The sequence below is a fragment of the Microtus pennsylvanicus genome, chromosome 2 (assembly GCF_037038515.1).
Source record: "Microtus pennsylvanicus isolate mMicPen1 chromosome 2, mMicPen1.hap1, whole genome shotgun sequence".
NCBI lineage: Eukaryota > Metazoa > Chordata > Mammalia > Rodentia > Cricetidae > Microtus > Microtus pennsylvanicus.
Genome location: NC_134580.1, coordinates 32261409 through 32289363, shown reverse-complemented (window position 1 = coordinate 32289363; position 27955 = coordinate 32261409). Strand labels below are relative to the sequence as shown.

The following is a 27955-nucleotide window of genomic DNA, read 5'->3' as shown; positions in this document are numbered from 1 at the left end:
TTCAACTTTAAAGACTGGATTTATTGGAGAAAAACAAAAAACCCTCAACCCAAAGGATGGGATTTTACATCTCAAGACATCTCCCAAGTAATAATGTCTACAGATTACAAATCATTTTCATAGAAGATATTTTTGTACAAATTTTACATGTATTCAGGAGCGGGACATAAGTCAACCCCTGTTATATTTTAACAGGAGTGGAGAGTGGGACAGAACAGCTTTCTTCTGGATGCAACTACCTGGAAGGGAAATAGACATGAAGAGGGCAAACTACCTTTTCATTGTCCACAACCAACTGTTTAAAGAACCCATTCAGCGGTGGGTCTCTCACTAAAGCCCACTTCCCAGCTACTAGCCAACCAAGTGAGTTGCTATGCCCACTGCTGCAGCACACTGAACCAAAGCTCCCGCACAGCAGGCCTAGGGCTTGCACATCAGGACCAAGTTCTCATTTGTCTGCAGGCATGCCGACATCCTACAACAGGGAAGCTTGGCCTCTTTGAAGCTGATCCTTACATCAAGGCGCAGATCAAAGCAGACATCAAGCTCTGTGTTGCAAGAGAAGCAAGAACCTATTCAATACTTCTTTGCATTATCCTTTATTCTTGAGGGAAGTCAGGAAACCTACCCTCATAAACAGAAAGCCACAGTCTAGGTCACATTAGAAACCCAAGCACCAGTTTGGGGTTCCAGTGAAGGAAATGTATAGAAACCTCACAGCCCAGCAAGGCTGAAGACCTTTAACTCAGCTCTCCCCATGTCACCAAGTCCATCAACTGAAACACTCTGACAGCAGCAGGAGCAGGCAGGCGGGCAGGGACCGGAATCAGACAGCATAGAGCTGGTTTGCTTCAGAAAAGCAGGGATTCCTCAGGCCACAGCTCCCGGTGGCCAATAAAATAAATGCCTGTAGGAACAGGTGCGACTTACAGACTGCTTTTGGAAGGCTAAGTGTCATCAAGAACACGAGATGACCAGTGATAAGGTTTTAATAATATTTGAACCTCTAGAAAGGACAGATCTTAGAAGACTGGAATTTCTCATAACCGCTAAGTGCTTCCTCACCCGGGAAATGATCCGTTCTATTCATGCATCTATTGGAAGTCACACCATTTCCCGCACTACCTGGTATAAAATAACTAATCACTCCCCCAACCAAGCTTTTCAAACCACGATTGAGCTTCCCATTTATTTTGGTCCCCAAGCAATACTACTTGTTAGTGGCCTGTAGACTCATTCCCAACTACCCCCTTGGGGGGTAAACAAACAAACAAACAAACAAAAAACAATTCCCTCTAGGCTGGCCCCAGTTAAGTCAGAATTAAAGTAGAAGGGCTGGCAGCCTCCTGGAGACTAAAATAACTTGAGAGACTAAATCTACCTTTCCAAGGATGAGAAATTTATTCAGATGATGCTTGGGGAATTCATAGGTGCCATCACAGGGTACAAATTAAAAGGTAGAAATCTCACTCTTCCTTGTGCCTTTCTCTACTGCCTAACTTATGCGACTGAGTCTGTCACTACAGTCCTGCTGAATGGAGCCCCAGGCACTAGCCACACAGGTAGCTGCTTGGTATCCTCAGAACACATTACAACTCCCCCATTCAAAAGCAGGAGCCACATCTCTCGGGCTACGATGGTGATTGATTCTCCAGTTACTTCAATACTTTTAAAAGGCTGCAGCAGCATGCAAAACAATTTCATTTCATTAAAAAAAGTTAAGAAAGGTCTCCAGGAGATGGTGAGTTTTATTTTTTTCTTGTCTGGATAGAGGTTTGATTTGCCCTTGAGTGTTCCGGGGTGGAGACTAGAAGAAAGCACAGCATGTGGAGGTCTACTCAGTGTGGTCATCTCCCTCAGTCTCATCGTCACCATCCACAGAGAGAGCAGCATACTTGCTTGCAGAGCTGAACTTCTGTAACAGACAAGAGGGACAAGGTAACGGGAGCCTGAGATTCTCCTACCAAATGTTAGAAGCAGAATGTCAATGCTTTGGCACGGCTGAGTCCCTCTAGGGGGAGCATGTCCCACTGCAGCAGTGAGGGAGGGCCAGGGTCCCAAGGGAACTCCCCAGCCACACATACCAAGAGGATGAGAACTCAGAAATGTTGACTCATCAACAAAAAGCTTTTTTTTCACTAATTTGAAAAAACACCACTGCCTCATTTCCAGCTCCTCCAGTCTCAAGAAAAAAGGAGTCTGGTGCAGACCTGAGCTGAGAAGTGGATGCAAGCACACGACACTTACAGAGGCCGGGCTCTCCTCAGGTTTCTTTGGCTCAGGTGCAGATCTCGAGTCTTTATCGTTTTTGCCTTCTTTCCTGCAGAGACATGAGCACAGACCAACAGCGTCACTGGGACAAGTGCAGAAATTTTAGATACCCCAACTGTAACCGTAATTTCAGTTTGTTCAGTGGTAGACATGGTAACACTTGGGAAAGCCAAGAATTTCTTCAAAGCCCCCTCCATCTAACATCAAAAGACTCCAAATGAGAAGAGAAAATATACACACCTATCCAACTCTTTCCAGTGGTCTCTGCTCCCTCCGTCTCCAGGACCGCGACTGGAGCTCCCAGTTTGGCCTCTTAAGACACTCACCCCATCTACTTTGTTTTCATCTATTTAAGCAGAAATACAAACCCAAGTTCAAATGATATAAAAGTGACCTATCTTCCTGTCCTAGCTTTCCTCTAAGGCAAAGAAAACATGTACTAAAGGAAATTAACCCCACTCCAAACCAGGCTGCCAAAACCTTTCTTCCTAAGTCCCTGCACACAAACCAAACAAGACCCATTAAAAAGTCCCAGTGTAGTGAATGCCAACTAGAAAAGCAAGAACCAGAAGCCATGTGGTGATGGCCTTTAATCCTAGGTGTGAGCTCAAGGACAGGCTCCAAAGCTACAGAGAAACTGAAAAACTACTGCAGCATTTACTTAAAAAAACAAAAACAACAAAAAAAACCCCACACTTGGCGGTGGTGGCTCATGCCTTTAATACCAGCACTTGGGAGGCAGAGGCAAGTGGAGCTCTATGAGTTCGAGGCCAGCCTGGTCTACAAAGGGACAACCAAGGCTACATAGAGGAAACCCTGTCTTGAAAAACAAGGTGCATATCTGGTGCTTGTGGACATCAAATGCCCCAGAAGAAATGGGAGATGCGAATGGTTGAGTCACTTTACGGGTGCTGGAAACTGAACTTCTAACTCCTGGATGTGTTTGTATTCAGGCTTTAACCAGATCAAAACCTACTTCCTTGGTGTGAGCTTACCTTTCCTTGATGGTCCATCCTCAGAGGAATGAGCTGGAGCTACTTTCCCTCCACCACTAGAAGGAAACAAGAAAGCAACCATCAGTTTTTAAGGGAAGACAACACAAGCCTATAACGTTTCCTGAACGTAGTGGGTTCCCTTTCCAGAAATACACAAGAGCCTACATGTTTAACACTGTAATATTAGTATAGGAAAGACAATGAAAACAGTCATTTCCACACTCAAGTGCCATATGCTTTGGAATTTACATCCCAGCAACGTTAGCAGTAGTCTTTTAAAAACTGAGAAAATTTAAGAGAATTTTAAGTCACTTAAGAGACAAGACCCTCCAAGGTTGCATAACAGCACATCTCAGGGCAAAGCCCAACATATTGATCTATTTCTGAGGAATAAATACTCCCATTAGAGCTGATTTCAACCCATCGAAATGATGCCAACTGGCTAACAAAAATTCAAGAAAACAGACACTGTCATGAGACACCGAGTATGAATTATACAGGAGGTAACCTCATCTGCAATACTACAAAGGCCAGCCCCCCTCAGGGCACCTCCAGCTAAGCAGCTGCTGTTGCAGGCCTACTCACCTTGTAGGGGACTGCTGCTCTGTGTCTGAGCTCTGAGATCGAGCAGGAGGGTTAGAGCTTCGCTTCACCCACGCATTCTCCTTTGGTGGAGGGGCTGGCATTACCTTTAGAGGCTGATCAGGTTTAGGAGGTTTGGAGCTTGGAGAGTGACAGTCTTCTTCTTTATTGAGGGTTTCATTTTCTAGAGACTTCTCACTCTCTCTCCTTCGTGTATCTGGGGAGGGGGGGGGAAGACTCACTGTCTATACACTGTACAGCACTCCTCTCTCTCCTTCGTGTATCTGGGGGGGGGGACTCACTGTCTATACACTGTACAGCACTCCTCTCTCTCCTTCGTGTATCTGGGGGGGGGGACTCACTGTCTATACACTGTACAGCACTCCTCTCTCTCCTTCGTGTATCTGGGGGGGGACTCACTGTCTATACACTGTACAGCACTCCTCTCTCTCCTTCGTGTATCTGGGGGGGGGACTCACTGTCTATACACTGTACAGCACTCCTCTCTCTCCTTCGTGTATCTGGGGGGGGGACTCACTGTCTATACACTGTACAGCACTCCTCTCTCTCCTTCGTGTATCTGGGGGGGACTCACTGTCTATACACTGTACAGCACTCCTCTCTCTCCTTCGTGTATCTGGGAGGGGGGGGACTCACTGTCTATACACTGTACAGCACTCCTCTCTCTCCTTCGTGTATCTGGGGGGGACTCACTGTCTATACACTGTACAGCACTCCTCTCTCTCCTTCGTGTATCTGGGGGGGACTCACTGTCTATACACTGTACAGCACTCCTCTCTCTCCTTCGTGTATCTGGGGGGGGGGACTCACTGTCTATACACTGTACAGCACTCCTCTCTCTCCTTCGTGTATCTGGGGGGGGACTCACTGTCTATACACTGTATAGCACTCCTCTCTCTCCTTCGTGTATCTGGGGGGGGACTCACTGTCTATACACTGTACAGCACTCCTCTCTCTCCTTCGTGTATCTGGGGGGGGGGACTCACTGTCTATACACTGTACAGCACTCCTCTCTCTCCTTCGTGTATCTGGGGGGGGACTCACTGTCTATACACTGTACAGCACTCCTCTCTCTCCTTCGTGTATCTGGGGGGGGACTCACTGTCTATACACTGTACGGCACTCCTCTCTCTCCTTCGTGTATCTGGGGGGGGACTCACTGTCTATACACTGTACAGCACTCACAGACTGCTACAGCATGGAAACGGTCACCCAGTGATTCCTCTCCATCAGCAGAGACTGATTTGGCTAATAGTTTTAATTACATAAAAACCAGGTTTCCAAGTCATTTGGAGGAAAATGCTTTAAGGATACAAAAAAAATCTATCTGTGTAAAAGAGATAATTGCCTTTACACAGGGTAAAAACTAGATACACTTGTATTTGCATTTTCTGGAACCGTGGAGGCAAATTTGCCAGGTGCCTCCTACATTTGAAGTACAAATGCTACCAAAGTGGCTACACAAACCAACACCACACTTAACTTAGCCACAAGGATCACTCATTATGTTACTGGGCTACTCCAAACACGAAACATTTCCAGAAAACGGTTACAACACTTGGCTCAATGTACAAATCACTTTGGCCTTGAGCTCTTTTAAAATACTCAAGTACTTGGGCACAGGAGAGCTCAGGCAAGAGCAGGTCACAGTATATTAAGGGTGCTGTCATGAACACTAGCTGCATGTGAGTGAACAGTCTGAGGAAGAATCAATGTTTCACCCTCCAGGACACTGCTGTGAGGTCGCCTACAACATTCAATAATGTCACCCCTAAGAAGAGCTTATGAAGGCCAGTGCTACCGTGGCTCTGAATAACACTCATGGTAGAGAATGGTAGAGAATCAGACTTCTGTAGGTTTTCCTCTGGCTTCAAGGCATGACATGAATCTCTACCCCCCAACATAATAAACTTTAAAAATAAGACAAATATAAAGTCAAGTATTCTACTTAGTGACAGAGAACAGATCATTTAAGTCTATTTGGTGCCTGTTCCCTCAGGCTTTTTGACGTGAGATGTGAAAGTCTATCAGCCCTTGCTGACCACTATAACTGGTTCAAGGTCAGTCTGGTCTACCCAACAAGTTTCAGGATACCCAAGGCTACAAAGAGACCTTATCTGAAGACCTAACCTACAAACACTACAAAGTCCCTCCATACTCTGGTTATGGAAACAGCAATACTGATACCCACCCTGGCCTGACTTACTTCTACCAGATGTGGCTGAGGCCCCAGTCTGCGATGACTCACTTCCTGTCCTTGACCGTTCCCTTTCCTGAGTTTCTTCACTTCGCCAACTTGGGTGTCTGCACACAAGAGATTAAAAAACAGAGAAAAATGGTGTTCAGTTCACTTAAGGCCACATGAACCTAACACAAACTGTTAATAGAAATTAACAGCTATAAGCTGGGTGGTATTGGCGCACACCTTTAATCTCAGCACTGGGGATACAGAGGCAGGCAGATCTCTGAGTTTGAGGCCAGCCTGGTCTACAAAGAAAGTTCTAGGATAGTAGAGGCACACAGAGCTACTAGAGACCTTGTCTCAAACAAAGAAACAAATCACACAACCACACACGAAACATTTTTGAACAATTCTTATTATGAAACAAACAGGTAACACAATAAGCACACAAAAAGAAAGGCAAATAACAAATAAATGTAGTTGGCTGAGGAGGATCATGCTGGCAACTGCCAACACCTGAGCAGCAGGGGCAGGAGCATATGACCTGTCTGGACTCAAGAGTGATCTCTGGAGTTGCCTGTGAGACTGTTCCAAAAACCAAGTGCAGCCGGGTAGTGGTGGTGCACATCTTTAATCCCAGCACTTGGGAGGGAGAGGCAGGTGGATCTCAGGTGAGTTCCAGAACAGTCAGGGCTGTTACAGGGAGAAACCCTGTCGCGAGAAACCAACCAACCACCCAAAAAGAAACAAAAAAAAACAAAAACATCAAAATAAACAATCTAACCAACCCAACCAAACCTGAAACAAAACAAACCCAACGGCTTTGTGTTGCTGTTTTTTGTAGACAAGGAAGCTCATGGCAATTCACTTGCCCTAGCTTGAGTCTTGAGTGGTAAAATTATAGGCATGAGTTACCATGATCTTCCATTTTCTGGTTTCTACTTATTACACTCTAGTGGGGTTGACACTGACACCCTTCCTAAAAGAAATTTGTCTGTTTGTTTTTTGAAAGAAAAAAAAAAAAACACATAGACCAGGTTGGTCTTGAGAGAATCAGCTTGCCTGTCTTTCAAAGGAGCACACCACCACTTAGCTAGTAATCTTTGTAAAGAATTATGAAGGGCTGATGAGAGGACTTGGTGGGTCAGGGCAAGTCTGCCAAGTCTGAGGGTCTGATTTTATATCCCAGGATCCCAATAAGTGCCCCCTGATCTCTCTATTTGCACCCCCACAAATATAATAATAATAAAGAAATGAATAACTATTGGATAAATCTGTTTTTACAAAAAACAGGCATGATTTACTTCTGCACCAAAGTGCCACCAATTTCTGTTTATGGCAAGTGTAGCACAGGTCTTTCTGAAAACTTCAAGGTATAGGAAGTCTAGTGTGATACCGTAGTCTCATAGTCTGCAGACTGCTTTACTGCCCAATAAACTCTTCTCAGTGACACCAGCAATTCCTCCCATTCCTCAAATGCTCCCACTCACCACCAGGGAGTTAACTCCAAATCGGAGACAGCCTTACCTCTCCCGCGGCCGGCGGTCTAGTTTTGGCTCATCCAGCTGCCGCTGCAGCTTCTCCTGCTCCTTCTGCAGCCGCTCTTCTACTTCTCTTTCTCTAGCAGCAGTGTCAACAGGTTTTGCCCCTCCAAATATAGAAGCTGCTCGGCTGGACTGGGAGGTGCTAGCAGAGGAATCATCTTCCTTAGGAGTACTCCGAGGCTTTAGATTCAGTTTGGGTCTTTGGGGGGGACCTAAGTTAAATGAAACTCTAAGTAACAGTTTCCAGATAATCAGAAGGTGAATGCTCAAAGTCAGACACCAGACAACACTGCCCTAACGATCTTTTCAAGGATCTTGTCTGGAAGATGAGCATCTTCAACAGGTTAGAAACAAGTATGACAGGGAAGATTTCAGAGGGAGTGGTTATGTTCATGCACATGCGTGGTGAGAACATCAATGTGAAGGCCAGAGAGCTCCAGGATCTACCTGTACCACCCCATTATAGATGCAGGTGAACATACACTGTTCACCATTTCGAAATGGTATGTGCTGGAGATCTAACTCAGGCATTTTACAGATAAGCTATTTCTAAGCCAAGGAGACTATTTAGTTCTTACAATTTTGTATGAAATTCTAAATAGTCCAAATTCTTAATCTTTCCATGTTATCAAACACCTTTCAGGATAAACCTAAAACTGGTAACAGCCTCAGTCCAGAAAACTAAGAAAGGTATAGTGGCTAGAGGGAGCCTGTGAGTGCAAACAAACACTTTATACCCACCTTCTCACAACAAAGCTTACATTTGGTCTTTATCATTACATTGTACCTTATCACATATGTAGAAATAGCGTATACTTAGCTTTTGTGCGTGTGTTTGTTCATGTTCCTTTTTTGTGTGCATAGAAGCCAGGTCGATCTTAGGACACTCATTTCTTAAGTATTGTTCACTTTCTTTTCTGAGCATGGTCTCTGATTGACCCAAAGCTCGCTGATTAAGGTAGAATGACCATCCAATGAGCTCTAGGAATTTGCCTGGCTTTTCTTTTTAAAATGCAATCTATGTGTTTTGCCTGCATGTATGTGTACACATTTGTGCCCGGTACCTTCGGAGGTCACAAAAGTTCAACAGATTCCCGAGAACTAGAGTTTTGGTAGTTGTGGGTGCGGAGAACTGTACCTAGGCCCTCTACAAAAACACTGCTCAGCCAGCTCTTCTAGCCTTTGGCCTGCTTTCTATGTGGTGTTGGGAAAGAATTCCTCTTGCTTTTTTTAAAAAAATTTTTTTTTAAAGATTTATTTATTATGTATACAACACTCTGCCTCCATGTATGCCCACACGCCAGAGGAGGGTGCCAGATCTCAGTACAGATGGTTGTGAGCCACCATGTGGTTGCTGGGAATTGAACTCAGGACCTCTGGAAGAGCAGCCAGTGCTCTTAACCTCTGAGCCATCTCTCCAGCCCCTCTTCTTGCTTTTATAGCAACACTGTCCCAAACTTGTCAAGGAGTTTTACATTCAAGATAAAACAGGCCCAGAAAATATACAGCAAATATTTGGTAGAATAGACATGGGACACATGTCTCCACTGTTCCTCTCATCTTCCTTTTAAAATTTCCATATAGTGACAAACTCAATCAGCTCATTGAACATACATGTTTAGATATCATGCAAAGAGCGACAAGGATAATCCACTGTCTCTGCATAAAAGAAGCCAAATTGGTACTACAATTGTATTTAAAAAGCTGCATGATAAGTTTCACAAAAATAAGTTCTTAGTAAAGATATGGCAGGTTGCTGAAGAAGCTTAGTAGTTAAAGATGCTTACTGCTAAGCTTGACAACCTGAGTTTGATTTCCTGGAAACTCATGGTAGAGACTGGACTCCCACAAACTGTCTTCAACCTCCATGCATGCAAGCACGCACAAGTGAGTGAGTGTGTGTATGATATAAATATAGAAAGCTAAGAGCCAGCCATTGCTGGCCTGAAATGCACAGTGTTGGGATTGAATGTATGTGATACCAGAAGTATCAATTTTTAAAAGATACCATACTGACTTTGTTCAGTAATAGTCAAGGGATCATGAAGACTGAGCATGCGTGTATCCAAGAGGACAGATGTGGAGGTAACAAGGCAACGAAGAGACCAAGTTAAAGAAAATCAGGAGTCAAAGACCTGAGTCTACACTTTATTCACTCACAAATTAGATTTACTTCTCTTTCTCAAATGTGGCTTAAAGACCAAAACATTCAGAATCATTATAAGATGTTAAAAGGTTATAGAACAAACAATTTACTTTCAGGCCAGATAAAATAGCCATCAGATGGCATCACCACACTTAAGAACATAAGTGGTTGTTATTCATTAATAACATTTGTTAGAGCTGAGTGTGACAGTGCTTTGTTTCAGCAATCAAGGGCATAATTTTTAGATTAAGCACACAAAAATCTCACCATTGATAAAAATCAGTGATATTTGTTTCCAACATTATCATACCAATTACTGACTGGGACTTTCATTTTCTTCACTTGAAAGATAGAATGTTTCCTTTTCTACATTTTCTATAAAGATTTTTGCTTTTTTAAAGAAGATGGATTTCTCTGTGTAGCTCTGGCTGGCCTTCAACTCATGGAGATCCACCTGCCTCTGCCTCCCCAATATCCAGCTGTTTTTTTTAAATTTTTAACTGAAGAATCTATGTGAGGGCATTGAAGACTCTGTTCATCTTCGCTTTCACTGCCTGTCTACTGTGCTCCGCTACCCCCTTTACTACGGACAAACTGTGTTTCAAAGCTCTGAGGAAGACAAACATATTTTACAGCTGCAATTTCCCAGCTCTCTGCTTCACGCTGAAAGGCTAAGAAAGTGAGTACCTCTGTCATCACGCCTATAATCGTCCCGAGAGTAATCGTCCCTGGAGCTCCACGACCGGTCATCCCGTCTGTCGTATCGGTCCTCATAGCGATCCCCACCTCCTCTGTAGTCGTCATCCCTCCGGTACCCACTGCCAAAGGCTCTTCTGCCACTGCCTATCCTGGAGTCATAGCTTCGGTCATAGTCTCTGCTGCCTCGGTCGTCATAGCGATCCCGGCCCCCATAGCGATCCATATCTCGACGTGGGCCGTCCCGATACCCATCCCGGTATCCATCCCGATACCGGTCCGAATCGTAACGATCTCGATACTCTAGAAAGAAAAGAATATAGGTAACACCACTCCCCCGGTTTATGGAATGTGGAACTCATTTGATCAACTTGGTTTAACTAGTTCTATTCACTATGACTCACTTGTTATAGAGTTCAATCACACTTCCAAATCAGAACCACTTGTACTGAATTAAAAATTCCCTAGTAGTTAACTATTACTAAAACAAAACCAAAAGACACCCTTTGGGTGCTAAGAAGGGAGCTCATGGAAGAATGTTTGCCCCAGGAAAACCGCTTGAGAGGTATAAGCAGGAGGACTGACTTCCAAGTTATCTTCCTGTCAAAAGTAACCCCCACAAACAAAACAAAAACCACATCCACAAAATGACAGCTCTAGGTAATGTTGTTTCCCTGATGAAATTTTGCTCAGTTAAAATGTTTTTTTCTTGGATGGGTGGGGTGATTTAGATGACCTGAGGGAAAACCAAACAAAGCCAGCAAACAAACCAAACGTGCTCTGGTGGCTGGAGAGGTGACTCTGCTTGCTGTCCAAGTGCTCACTGCTCTTCCAGAGAACCCAAGTTTGGTTGCTACGACTTACACCAGGCAGGCGACAACTGCTTTCTAGCTCCAGCTTGAGAGCGTCCAGTACTCCACTGACGCTGCAAACACTGGACTCAGTGCAAACCCTATTGAAAAGCGTGCATAGCTCCCTCAATAAAAAAAAAAAATTTAAAACAGGTTTTTTTTTCTGTGTAGAGTGTAGACCAGATTATCCTTGAACTCAGATATCCACCTGCCACCATATCTGACAAAAATCTTTAAAAAAAGATTTATTTATTTATTTATGTATTGAGCGCTCTATTTGCCTGTATACCTTTATGCCAGACGAGGGCATCAGATCCCACTATAGATGGTTGTGAGCCACCATGTTGTTGCTAGGAATTGAACTCAGGACCTCTGGAAGAGCAGCCAGCGCTCTTAACAGTTGAGCCATCTCTCTAACCCCCAATAAAATCTTAAACTGTCACAGTCTCAGCACATAGGAGGCATGTAGTCCCAGGTCAGTTTAAAAAACAAAACTGAACAAAATACAGGGCTACTTTCAAATGTTTTTTTCCCCTGAGTTCTAAATTTTATTCCTGTTATTATAGTCATGTTATGACAAAGTCTATCATTTTCAAATCTTTGTGAAGTATTGACCCTTTTTCATATATTTTAAGAAAGGTGAATCACTTTACCCATAAAGCAGTTCCCCTGCTGGACTTAGGTAGCAAATATGGGGTCCCATTTCATCTGCCCTCTCACACCACACTCCCAAATCTCCTTTCCACTGTCAAGGTCTGGTGAAGACAAGAGACTTTGTACAGTGACTTCAGCACTAACTACAGTCACCATAAAGTTCTCTGAAAGTCATCCTTAGAAATTAACCATGAGGGCTGGAGAGGGCTCAGTGGTTAAGAGCACTGCCTGCTCTTCCAAAGGTCCAATTCCCAGCACCAGCATGAGACCTGATGCCCTCTTCTGGCCGCAGGAATACATGCAGACAGAACACTATACAAAAACTAATGATTACAGTTACTAAGCAATCTTTGCTGCTTTTCAGAGAAACTTGCTGATGAAATTTAAATAAGCATCTAGCTTGTTTTGTAGACTTCATGTTTGTGAGTATGTAAGTCAGTGGTCAACCTTGGGCTTGTGCCTCAGACACCGCTCGTCTTGGTTTTGGAGACAGGGTCCCTCACTAACCTGTAACAGCCATTAAGAGGCTAGAAAGCAGCTTCTGCCTATTGTCACCTCTGACTTTAACAGGGACACTCAGCATCCAGCTTGGGCTCTGCTCTCCTCTGTGTGTGGTGATTTCTTTGGCACTGAACACATCACGGCACCACTCTTGCCCCAGTTACGCTTCTTTACAAACAGCCATGTCCAAATCTTAAATCTCTGCTACGGTTTATTTAATAGGAGCTTAACAAATTCATTTCCCGAATTTGTCAACACCATATTATCAAAAAACAAACAAAACAAAAAACCCTTATAAATAACCAGAAACAAAAGAAACTCTGTCTAAGTCATACCCCAACTTCTATCATGTTCTATTAGCAACAGAACCAAGAACACGGAAGGAATGACTCTGCAAACTGAACTTACTGTCCCCGAAGCTATCGTCGCCCCTTCTAGGCGGGTAGTCATCAAAGCTGTCTGCGGCAGGACGGGCTCTCCAGTCCGTGTCTGTTTTGTCAGAATCCCGATTTCTGTCTCGACCAAAAGAGCGATCATCCCGGTCTGCAGAGAAAAACACGTTAGCTAACTTCTCACGTAGCCTCATACCACACGTCACTGACCTCTACTCTCTACTATGCTGGCCCAAGTCTTGCAGTTGCCCTAAGTAACTGACTGATTCTTCAAATGTTTTCATTAATGTAATATTTATCTATTTCACAGTATAGCTTAAGCTGTTATATAGCAAACCTAATTATTTAATTTAAGGTCCAATTAGGCTAGTCAGTGCTTTGAGATCTTTTTAAAATATATAATTTATATTTTTTTACGTTCATTGGTATTTTGCCTGTGTGTATGTCTGTATAAGGGGGTCAGAAGCCCTAGAACTGGACTTACAGGCAGGTGTGAGCTGCCATGGGGTGCTGGAAATCAAACCCGGGTCATGTGGAAGAACAACCAGAGCTCTTAACCCCTGAGCCATCTCTCCACTCTCAGAGCTTTGAAATCTAAACCTAGTAACAGTTTGAGTTAGGAATTCTTTTAAGTAGAGATACATAAATTAGATTATAGTTCCTTCATCATGGCAAATCTCCTTTAACACTGCCTAAAGTCCCCATGGAGCAAAACTGGGTGAGAACCATTACTACAGGACTCACTACTTCCCTGGGCTACTTGGTAAACCCGGAATATTCTACCAGTTTCCTCACCTTTATCCTGTGCTTGATCAGCAACATCCACTCGAATTCTCCGGTTACCTAGAGACTGAGAGCATAGGACCCTGTTAAATGACCTTGTTGACTTAAAAAAACCTGAAAATTGAAATAAATCAAAGAACAGAGTTGGCTTTAAATAACTACAAAGCCCATCTCTCTGCTCCTCAAGCCTGACCCATACAGTGGAGTTCACTCTAGCAGTTTGTTGGGCACTGAAAGCAGCTCTCAATCAGCTAACTATTTACAATTACAGCCCGCAGGAGGCAGAGCAGGAGCCACTCTAGGTCCCAGCCTATAGTGTATAGAAAGAGACACCCAGTTTTTGTTTTTTTTGGGGGGGAGGGGAGTTGTGAAAAAGACAACTGAGATGCAGCCAATCGGAAGGCGGTGACACCTTTAATCCCGCACTCGGGAGGCAGAGGCCAGCCTGCTCTACAGAGTCAGTTCGAGGACAGACAAGAGTGGCCAGAGTGGTTACAGAGAGACGATGTCTCAGGAAAACAAACAAACAAACAAAAAACACCCACCAAACAAAAAGATACAACTAATCTAGCATGATTAGTACCGAAGGAATTTCACCCACACAGGACAACCACACAGCAGCCAAACAGCTAAGACCACTGTCTACAACCTCATTTTCTTTCACTCAATATTATTTTCCCATACCCTGACTTCCCTTTCTAAATCACCCTTTAAATACTGGTCAAAGGCGAGATTAACAGGTATGAAGCAGTGTGTCTGGCTGTCCCGAGTTAACTTTTACCACCATCTGATACAGATCGCGGGGTCCAATCACTATCCAGGGAAGTATTTAAGAGCTGTGTATTTACAACCCTACCAAATGGTAGGTCAGACTATGGAATGTGGCAAAGGAAACGGGTTCTCAAGCAATTAGGGCTTTCTGGGGTTAAACACCCCAAAACCTGAAAAAACAAAAACCCCACTGAGTGTTGGTGACGCACGCCTTTAATCCTAGCACTTGAGAGGCAGAGGCAGGTGGATCTTGTGAGTTGGGAGGCCAACCAGGTCTGCAGAGCTAGTTCCAGGACAGCTACAACAGTTACACAGAGAGGCTCTGCCTTGAAAAACAAAAACTCCTATTAAACTGACTTTTCTATCTGTGTTTATTAAGGCATTCTGGCTTGACAAAATAAACTCTAGAGCTGAGACAAAGTAATGCATAGGTTTATTAGAAACCTGGTACACAGCTGGGCGGCGGCAGCAGGTGGATCTCTGAGTTCGAGGCCAGACTGGTCTACAAGAGCTAGTTCCCTGCACGACAGGTACCAAAGCTACAGAGAAGCCCTGTCTCAAAACAAAAGAACCTGGTACATGACGCTTTCTTCCCTAAAATTCCATCAAAGTCTCCCCCTAATTAACGGAAATTACTGTTCTTCAATTAACATCAAGTTACTCGGTTTGATTGATAAGCAAAGCACACACCCTGCACCCCCGCCCTTACTGTTTCTTTACCTCTTCATTGAGACTCAGAGCACTGAGCAGAGAATCCAGGTCCTCAAATTCTGCATAGCCAAAGCCTTTTAACCTGTCTGGATTGCTGGGTTCACGTGGTAAGCGTACAGCGCTGATCTGAGAGGATAAAGGAATAAGTAAGAGGGGAAAACAACAACCAACCATAGTGATCAGTACATCTGTAACTAATTTCTTTGAAGGACATACAAGAAGAACCTGAAAGTCGCAGGGAAAACTGGTATAAAAGGATAGAAGACAAACTACTCTATAGCCTATTATATCTTTCAAATCATGTTAACGTAATCCTTAAAACAATTAATGCATTCTTTACATCTTGGACTCTGCTGCCCTCCACTGTCAGTTTACATTAGCTTACTATCCTCGCCATCTCAGAGTCTAACATTGTTAAGACACTCACATTTAGTCCTCTAAAGAACTCCTTAATGGAGTCTTCTGTCACATCATAGGGCAGGTTTCCTAGAAAAGCAGTGTAGGGTGGTGATTTGGGAAGACGGCTCCGGTCGATATTGGGTTCCCGAGCAGCCCGTGGAGCAGTGGGAAGGATGGAACGGTCAATTGGAGGTGCCCTATACACATCGTCATCGTTACTATGCCAAGTTGTTGACACTAGGATAGAAGAACAGACAAAAGGAATTAAGAAGCTGGCATGGTAGAGCACCTGGGAGGCTGAACAGTAGGACTGACGAGAGTTCAAGGCCAGCCTGGGTCCCTGAAGGAGACTGTCTCCAACAACCCTGACCCAGGCAGGCAGAGGGGCAGAGACTAGCTCCGACCAGCCTGGCATTCCAGTCAGCTATAAGAGATCTTGTCTCAACAAACACCACCCATACAAGATTAAAACAAAAATTAAGAGGAATACTCCCTTACAACTAGTGTCACAGAACCTAAAATTCATGCTAACACCAGCCCAAGCCATTAATGCAAAAGACAAAAATGGGTATGCTTCAGCAACATAAAAAGTCAAAGAAAATGCTTCTAAGGTGTACATCAAGAGTGAACGAGCCGGGCGATGGTGGCGCACGCCTTTAATCCCAGCACTCGGGAGGCAGAGGCAGGTGGATCTCTGTGAGTTCAAGACCAGCCTGGTCTACAGAGCTAGTTCCAGGACAGGCTCCAAAGTCACAGAGAAACCCTGTCTCGAAAAAAAAAAAAAAAAAAAAAAAAGAGTGAACGGAGTGGGGCTGGAGATGGCTCAGCAGTGAAGAGCACTTGTTCTTGCACACGACTCAGGTTTAATTCCCAACACCCATATATGGTGGTCTACAACCATCTGTAAGCCCAGTTCTGGGGGATCCAACAGGTACACAAAGTAACGACCACGTATGTCTTTTTGTTTGTTTGTTTGTGAGACTGGGTTTCTAGGTAGCTTTGGAGCCTATCCTAGAGCTACCTCTTGTAGACCAGGCTAGTCTCAAATTCACAGAGATCTGCCTGGCGTGCGCAGCCACCACCGCCCGGCCCTTATGTCTGTTTTCATGTACACCAAGATGACTGGCTGACAGTTCTTCCATTCCTACTATTGGGCTGGACCTTGTATTTTTTGCCCCCCTCCACCTTTGTTTTTTGGAGACACAGTGTTGTGTAGCCTAGACTTGAGGTCCCCCTGTCTCCACCCTCCCACTGTAGGGATTACAGGTATGCACCACCTCACCAGGCTTTCTTTAGGGTTTATCATCTCCTCAAACCCAAACAAACAAAACCAACTATCCTAGTCCTGGTCCCTGAATTTGTTGTATTTAGTTTCAACATTTAGAGAAGGTATAAATTGTATGAAATTTCCTATATTTATTTTAAACATGGGTCACACAAAGTAATCAGTTTGTAATAGTTTTAAGAGAAAAGGAAGAAACAAAGAAAGGAAGTTAAACCGATGATGTCCTATTATAAAAAGTCCTGAGGTGGTGGTGCATACCTATAATTCTAGTACAGGGAGGGGGGGGGCTGGAGAGATGGCTTACTGGTTAAGAGCACTGACTGCTCTTCCAGGGGACCCGGGTTCAATTCCCAGCACCCACATGGCAGCTCATTAACTATTAATTAACTATTAACTCCAGGATCCAACACCCTCACACAGACAAAACACCATTAAAATAAAATAAAAAACAAACAAACAAACAAACAAACAAAAAAACCCCTTTCAGTACCTGGGGGAAGACAGTTGTAAAGATGTGAGCAAATCTCTGAAAGCTTGAGGTTAGTCTTGTCTATATAGCAAGTTCCAGGCCAGACAGGGCTACATAGAGACCTTGTCTAAACATATATAACAACAGAAATACACATACCCCAACAAAACAAAGCCAGGCACGGCAGTGCAAACCTTCAATCCCAACACTCCAGAGGCAGATGGATCTCTATAGATTTCAGGTCAGTCAAGGCTGAATAGTGAGATGACAAGAACTCCCCACACCAATCAATCAATTAAAACACCACAAACACCAAACTAGCTTCAGGTTTCTTTTAGATTTAAGATTTTCTCCTCTTAAGTTATGTTGCGATATAATCTGTTAAACTGTGTACTCAGGAGCTTCTGGCACCAAGTTGAGGTGGAAACAGACTGAGGGGAAGAAATACAGAACAGCCTTGTACATTAGTCAGAGCAGGCACTAACAGACAAGACCTGGGATTAAAGCTGTGCACCACCACACCTAGCTACTTTTTTTTTTTTGGTTACTGGCTGTCCTTTCGGTCTCCTAAGTGCTGGGATTAAAGATATCCACTACAACCACCCTGGCAGCTACAGAGTTTTAATGCAGCAGCCAGTAGCTGTTCTGGAAGTTCACTTCAGTTTGAGAGCCAACCAGAGAGTAAACGTGACACCCCAAAACAAACAATTTCAGGCTCTACAAAGAAAGAACCTTTCCAATCATAAGTGAGGCAAATTATGAAATATGATTGTGAAACAGTGAAAATTTAAGCATGATGGTTCTGAGGACAATTGACAAAGGCACATTACCATCTCCTTCCAGGTCGTCTGTTTCATCAGCCCAGCTGACTGGTTTGGGGACATAGGTGCTTCCTCCACCAGTACCCCCATCCTCAGCTAGAAAGTCTGTTAGGGAGATGGTCTTCCCCTTCTTATTCTTCTTTTTTGCTGAAAAGAAAGACAGATTATATTCAGTGACACTCAAGTATTTAGATCCCCCTGCCCCCAAGACAGAATTTTTCTGTGTAGCTTTGGCTGTCCTGGAACTTGCTCCAACTTAGCCTCTGCCTCCCAAGTGTACCACCACAAGTATTTAAACTTTTATCCTGAACCATTAAAGACATTCTAAAGAAATGAACAAAGACGGTCAGATGACTGAATTATGATATTCACATCAAAGAATATTATGCAGATATTAATGTAGACCAAGTACAACATAATAGTGATGGTTCGAAAGAAATGAACCCCAAAGGGAGTAGCACTATTAGGAAGTTTGGCCTCGTTGAAGTGTCTCACTGTGGAGGGCAAGCTTTTCTCAAGCTTCACTCATGTGTGATTGGTAGTCATGCCACCAAGATGCAGCAGTCTCAGTTTCTAGCACATCTGCCTGCATACTGCCATGCTGCCTGCCATGATCCCAACAGGCTGAGCCTCTGAAACTTTTCAGTAAGCAAGCCACCCTCAATCAAATGCTTTCTTTACAAGAGCTTGCCAAGGTCATGCTGTCTCTCCACAGCTATAATAAACCATAACTAAAACAGTAATAGTCAAGGAAGTTAAGTGTAATAGCTATGTGGGAGGCTGAAGAGGAGGACAGTGCACAAGACAGCAAAGGTGAAGGGAAAGGTAAATGTAGCACGAAGTCCTTAGCACTATATAAACTGATGTGGCAGGATACACTTGAAATGCTAGACTCAGCTGGTAGAGGCAGGAAGGGCAGAAGTTAAAAGCTATCTTCAGATACATGGTAAGTCTGAAGCTAGCCTGGAATACATGAGACTCTGTCCCACAAAACTAATATAACAAAGAGAGAGAAAATGCTTATGTATATACATATATTTAGGTACAGAAAGAGAAAGAGTAAGTTTAGAAAATAATACCCCACAGGAAATAAGATTGTTTTCTACGGTATTATCCACTTGCCCAGGGCCTAACATACAAAAAAGGCAAAGGCTTACTTACAACGGAGCCCCATTTGACATTTTTAGCTGGGCAGTGGTGGCAGAACCAACAAAAGGATCTGAGTTTGAGGCCAACCTGGTTGACAGAGAAACTTTGTTTAAAAAAAAAAAACAAAACCCACCCGCTCCGCAAAAAACTGGGGAACTTTTTAGTAATTTTAATTCAGAAACTACTTAAACAAACTTGCTATGCAAACCATGATAACCATGAGTTCAGAGATCCACCACCTGCTCCTGCCTCACCATGCCTGCAATAAAGTACTTTCTAAAAAAACAAAACGGACTGGAGAGATGGCTCAGTCACTGAAAGTATTTGCTGCCCTTCCAGAAGACCTCAATTTAGTTCCTAGTACCCATAGTTACCATAACCACCCCTAACTCCAGGGAGTCTAGCACCTTCTACATTCCTCAGAAACACACACACAAACATGCAGCAAAATAGTTATATAGACAAAACAAATCTAAACATTGAACAAACATGCTAGTACATTCTCGGCTCCTTAAATACATAGATAAAAGACAAAGCTCCCACCCCATATATAACATACCACATATGGCACTTTGTGTGTATTGTTTACCTGCTAAATAAACTATGAAGGAAGACACATAAAATCTATCTAGAGAGAAGGGCAGTAAATCTCAGGTATTTTCCTAGCACACGCAGGGCTCTTCCCACACCACCAAATACGGGGTCACATCTTCTATGGCAGGTTAGTATTGCCATGGTAAATTTCCTGCTTCCTCAGTGGTATTTGAAAGCATTTGATTAGTTAAGAGACTTACAATACCCCAACTCTCTGTACCCTTAAGAACCTAAGAAGCAGCTGGGCACTTGGGAGGCAGAGGCAGGCGAATCTCCATGAGTTCAAAGCCAGCCTGGTCTACAAGAGCAAGTTCCAGAACAGGCTCCAAAGCCACACAGAGACCCTGTCCTGGAAATCCAAAAACAAAACAACAGTTAACTCAGTGATACAACAGTTAACTCAGAAAAGGACCAGGAAACTAGCTAAGTCACCACCATGCCATTAAGGTGGGGAATCACCAAGCCAAACCAAACCAACAACAAAACACCGCATGGCTGGGTTGGCACTGGCCTGTAATCTTAGCATGGAGGCCGACGCAGGATGATTACAAGTTTGAGGCCAGCCTTGGTAAAAAGTGACTGACTGTTCCCCCTCTCCAAAATTAAGCAACTTTGCTGTATCAACGTTGTTGAGACAGGCTCTCACTATGCAGCCTCTAGAGCCCCCTATATAGAGCTCTACCTACATCTCCCAAGTGCGGGAACAAAGGGAGGCGCCACCATGCCTAGAAGCTTCATGGTTTTTAGCAACCATGAATTCTTCCTCCACCTTCCAATTTTCAACTGAAGAGGAATAATCTAACTTGATACACCAATACTTAATAGAAAGCTGCTTTCTCAAATTCAACAGTCAAAAAATAAAGGTGCCCTGCTTGCTATGAAAGCCAGACAGCATTATGGACATAGTTAACAACAACCTCAAGTATTATGGGTTGAATGCTCAAACCAAGTGAACATGCCACAAAAACACAGAGAAGATGGCTATACATCAGCAGTTTAAAGCACTAATGTGACCCTAAAACTGACAGTTTATCAGCCAGACCACATGATTCTTTCAGTTCCTTCTGTTCCTCTGAATTAGTATTGACTGTACCAAAACTCAAATTCTAAGACCAGAGTGTCAAGCTCTGGCCACTGAATTAAGCTACAGTTGGGAACTTTTCTGTTTGAAAAGAGTTAAGCAGAAGGTTCTAAAGCACTCACACTGCTCCCTCCAATTCACATGAAGACACCTTTAAGTTTGCCACCCCATTCAATGAGACAAGAAGATACATGCAGTCCTGGTTGGTCACTAACTGCACCAGGTAGCCAAGGATGAACCTAAACCTCTAGTTTTCTTGCCCCAACCTCCTCATCCCTTAGTGTTGTGATCAAAGGCATGCAACACAACACCAGGCTGATATAGTGATGGGGACCGAACACAGGGGCTTTGTGCATGCTAGGCCAGAGCTAATAAACAATAAGATTACCTGAATGTGATACAAGAACTTTAATTTACTCAATGTATTACAGATATTTATTTTGTCAACCATAAGCATGCCTGGTGCCTGCTGAAGCTAGTAGAGCGCCTTGGGTCCCCTGCAAGGTATTAAGTCCTCTCAACCCCACCATCTCTCTAGCTGCATTATTTTAGTCCTGGTTTTATACTTTTTAATTAAAAAAAGAAAATACCTGGAGTTAGAATGATTCTTGACAGAGAGCCTAATTTGGCTACTAGTATTATTAGCTATCTGTTCATTATCCTATTTCAGTAACTCAGAGGAAACAGTGGTGGTCAAGCCAACACTATCAAGTTCAACAGAATAGTAATTAAGGTATCTCCCTCCTTTCCCACTGTTTTGTATACATTATCTTATACCAAAATACAGCATAATTTGGAATTAATCTACTCTCTGAAATGATCTGGCTTAAATCAACTTTTTATAGATAGGGTTTCTCAACTCTTCTTGATTTCAAGTTTAGATAAATAGAAGTCTCATTCTTCCTTAATGTTACTTGATATTTCAAAATAAGTTAAAGAGTATTAATAAAACATATTAAACTAGTTGTTTCTAAAATATTTTTTGAATCATTTAACTTCTTTATGATCCTTACTGCCCCCCATCTGGTTGAGAAAAATCACTTTTAGATGTGGTAAGTCTTCAAACGACAGGCTAAAATTTTCTTAAAAGATCTCTTACTTAAGTGAAGCTGCGTCAATAAGTCATACATAAAGCAGCAGTTTTTTAAAAAGTGGCCCCTGAAAGGCAAATAAATTGGGATAACAATGTATGTCCCACTCCATTTTATTCCACTGACAAGTTATCAAAATCCTCCCGTGCCCTTTGCTCCTCCAAAATCGAGGGCCCTGCATGTTTAAAATATTTCAACTTGTGAGGGGCTGGAGAGATGGGTCAGTGGTTAAAATTGTGGACTGCTCTCGCAGGGGACCCAAGTTTAGTCCCTAGCACCCAGATCAGGCAGCTCACAACAGCATGTAACTCCAGCTACAGCGGAAAGTCTGATGCCTGGCTACCTTTACTCACATGCATATACCCATATTTAGACACATACACACAATTAAACATAAAAAGTTTTTAAGGCTGGGTATGGTCACACATCTTTACTTCCAGCACTCAGGAGGTAGAGGCAGTTTGAGGCCAGCTTGGTCTATGTAGCTCCAGGACAGACAGAACTACAGAGATAGACTCTGTTTCAAAAAACAAAGGCAGATGTATTTCTGTGAGTTTGAGGTCAGTCTAGTCTATAGAGTGAGCTCCAGATCAGTCAAGGTTACAGAGAAGCCCTGTCTTGAAAAACTAAAGCCTTTGACACGATGATTTAACTGGTCCAATTCTTTCATCTCCCTTCTATTCCTTTTTTCCCAATCCCCAAATCTTGCATGAATTAGTTAACAAATCAATCAACTCACAAAGCAAACTTGTTTCAATTACTAAAACTAAGCCCAATCCAATCAGATTATACAACTGAAGCTCTTTTTACCTACCTGTTAAGTTAAATCACCTCCCAAATTAGTTTTAAAGCATATAAGACTATATTAGAGACCATATATTATTGGGGGAGGGAGCTAGTGGCTCACGCTAACCAGGAATTTAAGATTCTCCTCGTTTTCAAGGTGTAAGATAGGTGTGCACCACACCCTGCTGCATCTTGCTTTATTACGCAATACTGTGAATTGAATCTAGGGCTTCGCCTGTACTAGGTAAGTAAGCACTCTACAGCTGAGTTATAGTGCCTGCTGTGGTCCAGTAAGATTGTTACAAAAAGATACAACAGAAGAATAAACTTAAGGAGCTAAATAAATAGCTCAGAGGCTAAGAGTCCTTGGCTGCCCTTCTGGAGAACCCTGGTTTTACTCCCAGCACCCAGAAAGAAGCTAACACCCTCTAACTCAGTTCCAAGGCAACTGATGCTTCCTGGCCTCTCTAGGAACTGCAGGTGCATGGCATATCAACACAGAAAAACACCCATACACACAAAATAAATCTTGACTTAATCCCAGCACTGGGGAGGCAGAGGCGATCAGATCTCAAGGTCAGCTTGGAGAGTTCCAGGACTGCCAAAGTTTTACACAGAGAATTCCTGTCTTAATCAAACAAACACCAAACCAACCCAAAATAAACAAAAACCACTCAATCTTGAAATGGGGGTGGGGGGTAGAAATCAGCTTAATTCTTAAATCAGGATCTTTCTCAACTTCTCCTCTCCCCTGAGCACCCTCCCTGCCCTTTTGAAGCAGTATCTCACTGTAGCTCTGGCTGCCTCTGACTCCTGAGCACTGAGATAATAGCATTTGCTACTGAGTAGTTCCAACTTTCTATTGGTTTTCCGGACTGTGCTAGGAAGTCAAGCACATGGCTTCATGCATCTGCATGCACCACTGAGCTCCATCTGTAGACTGAGAAACACTGCTCAAGTGACATTTTCACCTCAATAAATACAAGGCCCAGGAGAGGAGCAGGCAGGGAATGCTGGTGAAGGTCAGCCTGGGCCAGAGACTCCACCTGGCTGTGTGTGTGTAAAAAGTAAATCAAATTTAGGAGGCTCAGGCAGTATGATCAACAGGAGTCTCATAGCTGAGCCCCCCTACCCCCCAAGTGTAAGCAACTAGCTTATTTGTATATGGCAACCGTACTTCTGCACCTTTTGTCCCTGGGGTGGGGTAGGAGAGACAGAGGCTCACTACATAGTCCTTGGCTGGCCTGAAACTCATGAAAATCTGCCTGCCAAGTGCTAGATTTAAAGGCAAGCCTTAAAACACAGAAACAGTTCCCCTGTGATCTACATCTCAAGATTATACACACACAAACACACACATTTTTTCAACTGAAACACTTTTCCTTCAATTGACAATACTTTGACTCCATACCGTTTTTAGTCTTGGTCATCTAAATCTAAGTATCCTTGTACAGAATGGGATATAAAAAAGGTAATTGTATACATGAAACTACAGCCTTTGATCAGCACTTTGTGAAAACAACCATTAACAGGATCCTCTCACTACAAACCCAAAGAAATACCGTACACACACTACCTACAACTTTAGTGTAACCAATTATCAAATCATAAATCAAAACATTCTGATTCCTATTGCCAAATGGTCTGCAAATAAACTGCATTTATAAATGGAAAAACTCAGCCTAGGTAAAGAGTAGATCACTTTATTAACTCAAATAGCCACAACAGAAACTTGAGGCAGGATCTTATTGCATTCATTCTAGCCTGGAACTCATGGCAGTTTCAACTTCCTGAGTGCTAGATGACAGAGGTAAGCCACCACATTGGGCTAAAACCTTGTTGTATTCTTTAAAGACATGTCTACCTTGGATCCTCATTTGTCAGTTCAGACATTAAGATGCTGAAGGGGTCACATGGGAACTGGTATTTCCTCAGAAAATTTTGGTCTTACTAAATAGTGATTAAGTTGTATCTGGTATTTTCACAGAGAACCCAGACCCATTTCCAACTTTGGGTACGCTAGCTACTCAAAGCCGGTGTAACCGGAGAAATGTGGTCAACTCCAAAGGCCAAGCAAGAGGTAAACCAGTGCTGAGACAACAAATCAAGCTGTGTCGCCTGAGCTGAATCTAAAGAGGGAGCCTTCGGGGAGGGCAACAAATGTGGGCGAAAAGAGGGCGGAGACATTACTAAGCGAACTTTTAAAGAGTGTGAGTTGCACAATAGTAAAACCAAAGACAGAGCTCACTGTAAACGGCTCTCTCTAATTTTTGACTGTTGTTTGATAGCACACAAGTCAGAGGACAACTTGGAGGATCTGTTCTCACAACCACCGTGTGGATTCTGGGAACTAAACTAAACTCAGTTCAGCTGTGATGCCGTCCACCACTAAGGACTTCACAAAAGGGAAAACCACCCAGTCTCTCGGTTAAGACACTAAAGTGATGAGGGAGCAAATCTAGGCCACTGAGATTTTTTACCAACTAAAACAGTTTTCCAAGTTTTAGATGTTTCTCAACATCAACTCGCACTTGGCGTGACTATTTACTACTTCCCATGACTATTTACTACTTCCCATCTTAATGAGCCCAAGAACCTGGAGTCTCCAGGATTTGGCCCTGCTGTTACCCAGAGAGCTTTTTCTTCAGCTGTGAGAAACCACCAATTCTCTGTGAGAACCACAGGCTTCTTCTGTTAAGTGCTATACTAACAAAAGCTGTTATGTTCAGGGTTGGGGCTGTAGCCTAAATGGGTGGTGGTGCACGCCTTTAACCCCTGCATTCAGGCAGAGGCAGGCGGCTGTGAGTTTAAGCTCACCCTGCTGTACGAAGCCAGGACAACCAGGACTATACAGTGAAACCTTATCCCAAAAAACAAAATTTAACAAAGGGGGGGGGCAGGGGAAGCGCTTGCTTACCACGTCCAAAAGTTCAACGTTCTACAAGTGGGGGAAATAAAATTCTTATGCCCAAATGCATCTAAATTTGGCGACCTCTTCCCAAAGACAATCATAACCCTAGTTCCCTTGTAAAAATAGAAAAGATGTGTTTTCTAATAAAGAAACTGAGTGTTTCTGGGTATGGGGTCGAACAGGTTTAATTCCAGCATTTGGAAGGCAGAGGCAGGAGGATCTGAGTTGGAGGCTAGCCTAGTCTATGAGAGTGGATACAAAGAGAAACCTCAGTCCAGAAAAAAAAAGGTATGGAGTTTTGAGTGTTGCCTTTAATCCCAACACCCCGGGGGCATTGGATCTCTGTGACCCCGTCTCAAAATAAATAGAAGCAGCAATCCAAAGTGTTTTTTAGAGACTAGAGGATCATGTTAGAGAAAATAAGCTATTCCCCAAACTCAGAACCAAAGCTAGGTGTTTGAAGTCACACTGGCACTCTTACAGGGCCATCGCAAACACAAAACACCCTACCAAAAACCAAAACACTTGCAATGCAGTGATATACACACACCCCATTCTAAAAAGGAAAACCACAGAACCTCTAGCTATTATTTTAATAGCACCTTCTGGAAGTTTCCCAATTATCTAGGTAAATGATAAAAGTTGAATCTTGACACTGAAACTACCAAAAAAGTCAACCAAAATGCAAGTTGTGTAACACAACGACCTGACCTTGTTCCCCATCCGTCTGGCATATAGTCAGCATTCAGTAAAAACTGTTGAGTTACAGCTGGGAAGAAAATCGCATAGGAGCTGGGTGTCCATCCTACAGCTCCTCCCTAACACGTGGGCGCACACTAGGTTCCCTACCCTCCAGCACAGCAGCACCATCTGCAAGCCTAATGTGCGTTCTCTTGCAGTACAGAGGCCGGGTCACACTCCAAACCCGACTAAAGTACAAAGTACAAGGTCATAAACGAGCAAACCTAGATGCAAAGCTTCCCATCTGGACTCGAGCGCACGCTTCCGAGGCGCGCCTTCTTCACCTCGTCTGGGCTCCCATGCCGCGCACGCGCAGCGCGGCCTCCCTCCGCCCCTCCACTGACTCGCGCTGGCGTTCTAACTGCTCCCCCCCTGCCCCCACTAGGGTCCGCAACGGCCTCGCGCCTTGGAGACCCGGTCTCATGTGCTCCGGTCCGCGCGCCAACCGCCTCCTTCTTTCCTCCGCGCCAAGCGCGGGCGCAGCGCTCCACGTCTGAGGGCCTCGCGCCGGCCACACATCTCTCTGCGCTTCCTCCTCCAATGGAAGCCAAAGCCCACCATTACTGCCTGCTCCAACCTCGCGCAATGGGGCGAAAAGGGTGTGAGGGGGGAGGGAAAGCCTTCCCCTCCCCCTAAACATCCCGAGGCAGTAACCTACGGCGGCTATGCCGCCAGCCTGCTACAGCGCTCGGGCCCGAAAGGAGTCGGTGCCTCCTGCCCCCCAACTCCAGCAAGGAGTGGATCAAGCCCGGAGGCGGTTTTGGAGCCTGGTCCTTGGCCACGCTCGGCCGCTCACTCACCTGAGGCCGCCATGTTGGGAGAGGGAGAGAGAACGCAAAGGACCCGGATGAGGCAATCACGTGATTATAGCGGGCGCGACGGGCTTGGAGACGCGAAACCAGGAGGGGGCGGGGAACTGAGGACGGAGGCAGAAGGCGGGGCGCCGCCGCGCTAGATTCGTAAAGCAGCGCGAGGAGGTGGCGCGGCGTCCGACCGGAAGACCTGCGCGACATGTGGCCGGAGGGGTGGAGTCTGAACTGTCGCGAAATCCCACGCTTTACGTTGGGCCCGGCGCGGCCGTGGGGTCGGGTCTGCGCCCCGGGGCGGGGTCTCCCGACGCACAGACTTCTGGGTGATGTGTCGGCGCGAAGGGCGGGGCCGCACTGCAGATTCCATGGAACCGAGTGGGATTAGAATCTAGAATAGGTGTGCCACAATTGATTTTTTTTTCAAAGGGAAGATTCTGAGTTTCTTTTGAAGTCACTTTTTGTAAAGGCAAAGAAAATCCAACGTTCTGTAAATTAATGTCAATTAAACATGCTTAGACGGGAAAAGAAGGAAACATTTGAACATGGACTTTAGCCTCGTTTAATCTTTGAATTTACTGACAAGGTCCAGTGCCGAGTACTAGCCACATTTCTTTCAGCCAATGCTCCATTTTTATTATATTTCACTAAGTAAAACTGTTCAACACCAACCATGTGTCACACTGTTTAGCAGATTTTTGGATATAACAGAAAAAACTACT

At 44.0% G+C, this 27955-nt stretch overlaps 1 protein-coding gene across 3 annotated transcripts; it reads right to left on the bottom strand.

Moving 5' to 3' along the window:
- On the bottom strand, nucleotides 1-27456 carry Eif4b (eukaryotic translation initiation factor 4B). 3 transcript variants are annotated; one of them, XM_075960739.1, is made up of 14 exons: nucleotides 27228-27456; nucleotides 18084-18221; nucleotides 15528-15736; nucleotides 15110-15226; nucleotides 13631-13685; nucleotides 12852-12986; nucleotides 10429-10740; nucleotides 7579-7807; nucleotides 6061-6173; nucleotides 3852-4065; nucleotides 3267-3322; nucleotides 2512-2617; nucleotides 2248-2320; nucleotides 1-1915 (listed from the first exon to the last, which is right to left on the bottom strand). In XM_075960739.1, the coding sequence occupies exons 1-14, from the start codon at nucleotides 27238-27240 to the stop codon at nucleotides 1835-1837; spliced, it is 1851 nt and encodes a 616-aa protein (XP_075816854.1). In that variant the 5' UTR covers nucleotides 27241-27456; the 3' UTR covers nucleotides 1-1834. The 3 variants fall into 3 exon arrangements, with proteins under 3 accessions (XP_075816854.1, XP_075816856.1, XP_075816855.1); XM_075960741.1 differs by having other exon boundaries at nucleotides 6076-6173; XM_075960740.1 differs by lacking the exon at nucleotides 27228-27456 and adding an exon at nucleotides 19236-19310.
- Nucleotides 27457-27955: the final 499 nt, after the last annotated feature.

What these genes read in the sequence shown, in the direction of transcription:
- Eif4b (XM_075960739.1), bottom strand. An exon ending in AGTTCTTTAGAGGACTAAAT is followed by an intron (nt 15,227 to 15,527) that starts GTGAGTGTCTTA and finishes TTATCCTCTCAG; the next exon opens with ATCAGCGCTGTACGCTTACC. An exon ending in CACTGGAAAGAGTTGGATAG is followed by an intron (nt 2,321 to 2,511) that starts GTGTGTATATTT and finishes ATGTCTCTGCAG; the next exon opens with GAAAGAAGGCAAAAACGATA.